Source organism: Dipodomys ordii, unplaced genomic scaffold (assembly GCF_000151885.1).
Source record: "Dipodomys ordii isolate 6190 unplaced genomic scaffold, Dord_2.0 Scaffold27, whole genome shotgun sequence".
Lineage (NCBI taxonomy): Eukaryota > Metazoa > Chordata > Mammalia > Rodentia > Heteromyidae > Dipodomys > Dipodomys ordii.
Window position 1 is genome coordinate 3,051,620 of NW_012267243.1, and position 8,867 is coordinate 3,060,486.

General features: G+C 42.4%; 1 protein-coding gene across 1 annotated transcript in view; it reads left to right on the forward strand.

The window, feature by feature from the left end:
* The window catches only part of Shcbp1l (SHC SH2-domain binding protein 1-like), a 22,318-nt gene that overhangs the window by 6,802 nt on the left and 6,649 nt on the right, over window positions 1–8,867 (forward strand). Inside the window, exons 4-8 of the mRNA XM_013015509.1 lie at window positions 185–399; window positions 1,412–1,498; window positions 1,570–1,788; window positions 3,037–3,142; window positions 6,739–6,892. Of these exons, the coding sequence (XP_012870963.1) occupies window positions 185–399; window positions 1,412–1,498; window positions 1,570–1,788; window positions 3,037–3,142; window positions 6,739–6,892 (781 nt within the window). The remainder of the gene's footprint in view (window positions 1–184; window positions 400–1,411; window positions 1,499–1,569; window positions 1,789–3,036; window positions 3,143–6,738; window positions 6,893–8,867) is intronic.

The following is an 8,867-nucleotide window of genomic DNA, read 5'->3' on the forward strand; positions in this document are numbered from 1 at the left end:
TGGACTTTACTGACTGGGCTGGCTTTGAACCACAATTCTCAGATCTCAGCCTTCTGAGTAGCTAGGATAACAGGTGTGAGCCACCAGCACCGGGCTCAACCAAATATTTAAAAGAAGGAATTTTATAAATGGTTCATAGAAGAGAAAATCTTTGTGGTTTAATGTGTTTTAATATTTGTCTTAGGTTACTTGCAAACCACTCCAGAACTCATCCTCTTGTTTCAAAGTTACTGTGTCTGTGGCGGAGCCCTTCTCTTCCAACATTGCAAACATTCCAAGGGACCTGGTTGATGAGATTTTGGAGGAATTGGAGCATAGTGTACCTCTCTTGGAGGTGTACCCAGTGGAAGGACAGGATGCAGACATAGGGGACATTGCTCTGGCCTTGGAAGTTGTAAGGTAAGCAAGCTTTCTTCCAAAGGTTAAAATTGCCAGACTCAACTGTTAATTTAGTGTGCAGTCTTTGTTTGTATGAGCGTTTTATAAATATCAATTTGTTACAGGTGGATTAAATTTGTGATTTTTAAGCAGTTTATCAACATAAGACCTCATGTTTTTTAGACATATACTCTACTAGTTGAGCCACACATCCAGCCATAAGTTTCTCCATTTTAATTTTATTTATTATATTTTTTGTGTCAGAACTCAAGGTCTGAATGTTTAGTTTTTTTTGCTCAAGGCTGAACCTCTATCACTTGAATCATAACTCCAATTCTAGCTTTTTGCTGATGGAGTTAAGTCTCCCAGCATTTCCTGTCCAGGCTAGCTTTGAACCTTGAGGCCTCCAAAAGTAACTAGGATTATAGGTGGGAGCCACCAGTACCCAGCTCAAAATTTGCTTTTTTTGAGAATTAAAATTCAAGAGCCAGGCCACCCCTGGTGGCATATGCCTGTAATCTTAGCTACTCAAGAGGCTGAGATCAATGGTTCAAAGCCAGCCCAAACAGGAAGGCTCATGAGAATTTTATCTCCAAATAAGCATGAGGGAAAAAAAAGAAAGCTGGAAGTGGAGCTATGGCTCAAGTGGTAGAGCACTAGCCTGGAGCTCAGAGACAGCACCCAGGCCCTGAGTTTAAGCTTCAGGTCTGGTACACATAAAATAATAAACAAGCAATTTTAGGGACAGTGGCCATGTCTTGAATTTAAGCCCCAGCACTGGCACATACACACACACACACACACACACACACACACACACACACACACTCACTCACACAACTTCAAGCCTGCTGTTTCAATGCACACCAGTAATCTCAACACTGAAGCGTGTGAAGCAGGAAGATCCCCAGTGTGAAGGCAGCCTGGGTTGTCTCGATAGGACAGCATATGGAGTTTTCGAATCAGAGAATCTTATAAATATTGTAGAGGCTGTGTTTGACGACTGTCAGACTATCTTTTCAATTTCTTATAGGTTTTTTTATGATTTTCTTTGGAGAGACTGGGATGATGAAGAAAGTTGTGAGAATTATACTGCTCTTATTGAAGAAAGAATTAACTTGTAAGTACAGTTTAGAAACGATTACGTACATTACATGCGAGAAGCAGCGTAACTGTCCTGATGCTTTTCAGGTGGTGTGATATACAGGATGGCACCATCCCTGGGCCTATTGCACAGCGCTTTAAAAAAACGTTGGAGAAATACAAAAACAAGCGAGTTGAACTCATCGAGTACCAAAGCAATATTAAGGAAGACCCATCTGCAGCGGAGGCTGTTGAGTGCTGGAAGAAGTACTACGAGATAGTGATGCTCTGCGGATTACTGAAAATGTGGGAAGATTTACGCCTGCGGTAATGGTTTGCCTTATTGGAACTAGAGACACAAATGCAGTCTTTTTTTCATGATAACGGTTTGATTATAAAATCAGATGTCTCATTAATGCATTAAGCACAAGGTACAACTTGAAAAATTATTTTCATACGAGCCAAACTTGCTGGGGTTTTTTGTTTTGGGTTTGTTTTCTTTTTTTTTTTTTGGTCAGTCATGGGGCCTGAACTCAGGGCCTGGGCACTGTCCCTCAGCTCCAGCTCAAGACTAGTGCTCTACTACTTGAGCCATAGTGCCACTTCTGGCTTTTTCTGCTTATGTGATGCTAAGGAATTGAACTGAGGGCCTCATGCATGCAAGGCAACCATTTACCACTGAGCCACTTTCCTAGCCAAGCTGGATTGTTTTTGACAACTCATAAATCCAAGCTTTGACATAATCTTTTTTTTTTTTTTGGTCAGTTTGTACAGGGGCTTGAACTCTGGGCCTGGACGCTATCCCTCAGCTCTTCAGCTCAAGGCTAGTGCTCTACCACTTGGGCCACAGTGTCATTTCCAGTTTTGGGGTGGTTTATTGGAGATAAGAGTATCCTGGACTTTCCTGCCCTGGCTGGCTTTGAACCACAATCTTCAGATCTCAGCCTCCTGAGTAGCTAGGATTACAGGCATGAGCCACAGACACCTAGTTCTGACTTTCTTTTTGAAATAGATATATGTAAATAAAAGTAGAAAGAAAAGAGGAAGTAGCTAGGAGTACCCAGAAGCAGATAATATAAAAACATTTGAGAAACAAGAACAATTCTGCTAGGAAAAGCATAGCATAGCCAGCTATTGTACAGAGACTGTATCAGTTGAAATTTCTTGCTAATAAACACAGTATTAAAATGAGGAATGCTCTTATTTATGCCCCATATTGTAAGATGTAACCCATCTCTGCATTGAGGAAGTATGTGACTTAGTGGACTGCAAACACACAATCAGGAAATGCTTTTTCACTACTGCAAGGTTGAGCCAGCCAAAGTTGCACTGAGTTACAAGATGATTTCCAGGTATAATCCATTAACGTGTAAAGGTTTTAGAATTTAAGAGCTTAAGCACACAGTTATCTAAAAGGCTTTAATCCTTATATTGCTCTCAAGTAGCTGCTTCCAAAGAGAGCAGTTCACAATATCTACTGTTCAAAGATGCTTAGCACCAAGCTTTTATTTAGTGACTAAAGAAGGTTGGATATTTTCTATTCTAATTTAATCATTAAGAAATACTTTCTCCTAGAGTTCATGGACCTTTCTTTCCAAGGATTTTGAGACGAAGGAAAGGGAAAAGGGACTTTGGAAAGACTATCACACATATTGTAGCAAAAGTGATGACTACTGAAATGGTACGAAAGGCACTTTTATTCTGTGTATCTGTGTGTGTGTGTGTGTGTGTGTGTGTGTGTGTGTGTGTGTGTGTGTGTGTGTATGCTGGTCCTGGAGCTTGAATTCAGGGCTTGGACACTTACCCTCAACTTTTGTGCTCAAGACTAGTTAATGCTCTACCACTTTATCCACAGCTCCATTTCTAGCTTTTTGGTAGTTAATTACAGATAAAGCGTCTCATGGACTTTTTGCTCAGGCTGGCTATGAACCTTGATTCTCAGTCTCAGCCTCCTGAGTAGCTAGGATTACAGACATGAGTCACCAGCAGCAAGCAAGACACTTATTTGCAACTCAGATGAGTTGAGACTTCAGGTAGACTTCTTGTCTTACTCAGTAATATCTTGTTTCTTCCACTGTCTCCAGTCCAGTGATTGCCTTATAGGTAATGCATAACTAGATACAGAGCACTATTTCCTGAGTCCTAGCCTTGTCAGGTACTGTCTTGTTGCCATACTGAAGAAGAGATAAAAATGACTGAACCAGACTTATAGTCTTGATTCTGACAGGTTTCACAGGCAATGGAGATAATGGTCAAGTGAACAGGAAATTATTGATAAATCACAGAATAATAGATACTATAATAACATGTAATAATGTGAGACTCTCACTATGTTGCCCACGCTTCTTGATCCTCAAGCCTCAGCCTCTTAAGTACTTCACATAGCAGATGTGTATCACCATACTTGGCTCAAACATAGATTTCTAAATCATAAAAATCTGATTTTTTTATTTTAATTTTTTCTTCAGTACTGAGCTTGAACCCAGGCCTACACATGCTAGGAAGACACTCTACTGCTAAGCCATACTTCCAGTCCTTTTTTGAACTGGCTGTTTTTGAGAGAAGATTTTGCTTCCTGTCCAGGCATTTGCCTGGATCACAATCCACCTATATAAATATATAGAGTTTTTTTTTTTTTTTTTGCCGGTCATGGGGCCTGAACTCTGGGCTTAGGTGCTGTGGCTCAGCTCTTCAGCTCAAGGCTAGCTCTCTACCACTTAAGCTACAGCGCCACTTCTAGCTTTTTCTGCTTATGTGGTGCTGAGGAATCAAACCCAGAGCCTCATGCATGCGAGGCAAGCGCTCTACCACTGACCAGCCTTCCTAGCCCATTCACCTATTTCACACTTCCAGTTACATTTGGGATGACAGGCCTATGCCACGATGCTCAGCTTCAAGATGGTATCACAGACTTTCATGGCCAAGTTTTTTTTTTTTGGGGGGGGAGGGTCTGTCGTGGGCCTGAACTCTGGCCTGGGCGTTGTCCCTCAGCTCTTCAGCTCAAGGCTAGCGCTCTACCACCTGAGCCACAGCGCCACTTCCGGCTTTTTTCTTTCTGCTTATGTGGTGCTGAGGAATCGAACCCAGGGCTTCATGCATGCAAGGCAAGCGCTCTACCACTGAGCCACCTTCCCAGCCCCTTCCTGGCCATGCTTTATGGCCTGGAACTCCAGTCCTGATCTCAGCCTCCCATGCAGCTAGGTTTACAGGTATAAGCCACTGGTTCTGGCTAAAAACCTAGTTTTGATTCCAGTTTGCGTCTTAATATTTGTATGAAATTAAATAACTTACATGGTTTCTCTGATTTTCTAATCTTTAAAAATAGAGTAGTGAAATCTAGGCTTAAGTTGAAACAATTTACATGAATCTTATAACAAAAATGCCTTACTTATATGTGAGTGTTAACTGTTATTATTCCCACTTTGCTACTTATATTCTAATCACAGATCAACATTGTCACATTTCTTCCTGGGGTGCTCCAAAATTTGCATAATGCATTACCATTTTAAAGTGAGCATCAATGTCATTTAGTACATTCACCGTGCTACGTACCTGTAGTAACCATTTTTATCACCCCAAATTAAAACTCCACCAGCTTCTTTTTCCACTGGTTGTGTGGCTTGAATTCAGGGCCTGAACACACACACACACACACACACACACACACACACACGGAAAAGGAAAAGAAAACAAGGTAAACCAGGCACGTGCATACCTGCAGTCCTAGCATTTGGGAAGCTGAGGCAAGGAGGATCATGAGTTTGAACCCAACAAGATCCTGTCTCAAACAAAACAAGCCAGGCACTGGTGGCTCAGATGCCCCTAAGTAGATGAATGGATCAAGAAAATGTGATATATATATATATGTGTGTGTGTGTGTGTGTAATAAAATTTTATGCCTCCATCAGAAAGAATGACACTTCTCCATTTGTTAGGAAATGGAAAGACTTGGGAAAAGTTATATTAAGTGAAGTAAGCTAGGCCCAAAGAAAATTAGGTCCCATGGTTTCCCTTATTTGCAATAACTAGTATATGTCTGGGACAAGCAGAAAAGGTCAAAAGCTTTGTACATATGACCAGATAAGTTGATGCTAAGCGAAACGAACCCCAAGATAGGGACACAAGTGGTTTTATCTTTATTGCTGTTGTTTCTAATGCATTTTTAATGTACTATGTGATTTTGTTGGTTTCTTTTGTATGTTCTTCCCCCATGGTACAACCAGTTTTCACTGTATTTGATGTCAGTGCCCTGCATCTTGTATATACATTTTTCTAATTTGGGGAGGGGAAGGGAAATAACAAAATGCTGAAATAAGGATATAAGTTGACCCATTGTAACAATGAGATGTGCAAGACACTATGTTGAAAACGAACTTTACAACTTTGGGTGGGGAGGGAAGAGTTGGGGAGGTGGGGTGGGAATGGACGGTAGGGGAAAAACAAAGGAGGAGGTAACAATGCTCATAGGAAATGTATTCATTACCTTACTCATGTAACTGTAACCCCTCTTACAGTATCTTTACAAGTAAAAATATATACTAAAAATAAATAAAAGAGCTCAGGGACAGTATCCAGGCTGAGTTCAAGCCCCACAACCAACCAACAAAAAACAAAAAAAGAGGATGGGAGTGTGGCTTATTGGTAGAGTTTTGCCTAGCATGCATAAAGCCCTGGGTTCAATTCCTCAGTACCACATATACAGAAAAAGCCAGAAGTTGGCAACGTGGCTCAAGTGGTAAGAGCTCTATCCTTGAGTACAGAGAGGCTCAGAGACAGAGCCTAGGTCCTGCCTGAGTACAAGCCTCAGGACCGGCAAAAACAAAACAAAAACCAATTAACTGCGGTATCCTGTATATAAAGCTTGGCTTTAACACCACCTCTATGTCCTAGACTGGCTCATAATATCAGTGAATGTTAATTTCCTTAGTGTTATTATAGCAGGGGATATGCACAGTGAAGCTGAGGAAGTAGGTTGTGATGTTCACAATGTCTTCTGACGTATAGCTTACACCATTTGTCTTTTCTTTTGGTACTTGAATTCAGGGCTTCTTGCTCTTGCTCTGCTTTCTTGCTTATAGCAAGAACAACACTTGAACCATGCCTCTAGTCTGGCTTTTCTTCCTGGGGTAGCTCCACATGCCAGCCCTCTAAGTCTCAGGTCAGGTAGCTAAAATTACAAGCAGGAGCCACAGGTGCCTGGCTCCCATTGATAATAGATATATATGACAGGTTTCCGTTGAGCTTGCTGTTGAAAGTGCACTTTTTCCTTCTTTGCAGGTCAAGGACTTGTCTGCAGACACTCTTCTCCAGCAGCATGATGACCTGGATTTGGCTTTGGATAGTTGCTATAGTGGAGATACAGTAGTTATTTTCCCAGGAGAATATCAAGCTGCAAATCTTGCTTTATTGACTGATGATATCATTATTAAGGGTTAGCAGGCTGTCCTCCACAGAGTTTTGTGTGTGTGTGTGTGTATGTGTGTGTATATCCTAAGCACATGTAATGAAATTAATAGAAGTTAGATCTGATGGGGCTTGGAATGTGGCTTAGTGGGAGAGTGCTTGCCTAACACGCGTGAAGACGTGGGTTTGATTCCTCAGTACCACATACACAGAAAAGCTGGGGCTCAAGTGGTAGAGTGTTAGCCTTAAGCAAAATAAACTCAGGGATAATGCTAAGCCCCAGGACTGGCAGAAAAAAAAAGATAGAGCTGAGGTGTGGTTTGATTGTTTAAGCACCTGCCTAGCAATGAACAAAACCCTGGGCTCAAACCCCAGTAATATAAAACAAAACTAAAAGAGCCCCTCAAGGGCTGGGAAGGTAGCTCAGTGGTAGAGCACTTGCCTTGCATGCCTGAGGCCCTGGGTTCAAGTCCTCAGCACCACATAAGCAAAAAGAAAAAAACCAGAAGTGGTGCTGTGGCTCAAGTGGTAGAGTGCTAGCCTTGACCTGAAGAGCTGAGGGACAGCGCCCAGGCCCAGAGTTCAGGCCCCATGACCGGACCCAAAAGATAAAAAAAAAAGAGCCCCTCAAAACAAACAAAAATCAGTTTATAGCTCAGAAAAGTCCCCTTGTATCCTGTACATATTTTTCCCTCCCCCTCCTGTGAGATGGGTGATACTGTGGTTTGTGTTCAGGATCCTACCCCACTCCTGCTTCCCCAGTAGCTGGGAAAACAGGCCTATTACCCAGCCCCCAAGTTCATCATGCTTTATTTCAACTCTGGACCTAGGTGCTGTTGCTGAGCTCTTGTTTTGCTCAAGGCTAGTTTTCCGGCTAATTGGAGATAACAGTCTCAAGGACATTCTTCTGGGCTGGCTTTGAACCACAACTCTCAGACCTCAAGCCTCCTGAGTAGCTAGGATTACAGGTGTGAGCCACCAGGGCCTGGCCATGTTTTCTTTTTGTGTGGGTCCTGTGCACTGTACTTGAGTTTTTATGCTGAAGGCTGGCACTCTACCACTTAAGTCACAGTTGTATTTACTTCTGGTTTTTTGGTGGCTCATTGGAGATAAGTCAACAGATTTTCCTACACAGGCTAGCTTTAAACTGCAGTCCTCAATCTCAGCTTTTTTGGGGGGAAAAGGGGGTGTCAGTCATGGGCTTGGGTGCTATCCCTAAGCTTTTTCACTCAAGGCTAGCAATTTCCCAGGTTGAGCCACAGTACCACTTATGGTTTTCTGTGGTTAATTGGAGATAAGAGTTTTACAGACTTTCCTGCTCAAGCTGGCTTTGAACCCCGATCCCTCAGATCTCAGCCTCTTCAGTGGGATTACAGGATTACAGCCACTGGTGCCCAGCTTCATTTTTCTTTTTCTTTTTTTTGTCCTTTTTGGTGCCAGATCTGAGGCTTGAGCTCAGGGACTGGGCACTGTCCCTGAGTTGCTTTTGTTCAAGGCTAGCACAATACCACTTCTGGCCTTTTCTGTTTATGTGGTACTGAGGAAATTGAACACAGGGCTTCATGCATACTAGATAAGCACTCTACCGCTAAGCCACATTCTTAGCCCTTCATGTTTATTTTTACCAAAACTACTCTGTCATTTTAACGTGGCAACCAGTATTTCTATTGTCTGGCCAAAAGTACACTTGGATTCTATCACTTAAAACAAAAGTTGGGTGCTGGTGGCTCATGCTTGTAATCCTACTCAGGAGGCTGAGATCTGAGAATCACAGTTCAAAGCCAGCCCAGGCACTAAAGTCTGTGAGACTCTCATCTCCAATAAAATGCTCAGAAAAGGTGGGGAGTGGTGTGGTGGCTCAAGTGGTCACGCTCCACCCTTGAGCAAAAAAGATCAGAGAAGCTGGGTGCAGATGGCTCACGCCTGTAATCCTAGCTACTCAGGAGGCTGAGATCTGAGGATCATGGTTTAAAGCCAGCCTGGGCAGGAAACTCCATGAGATT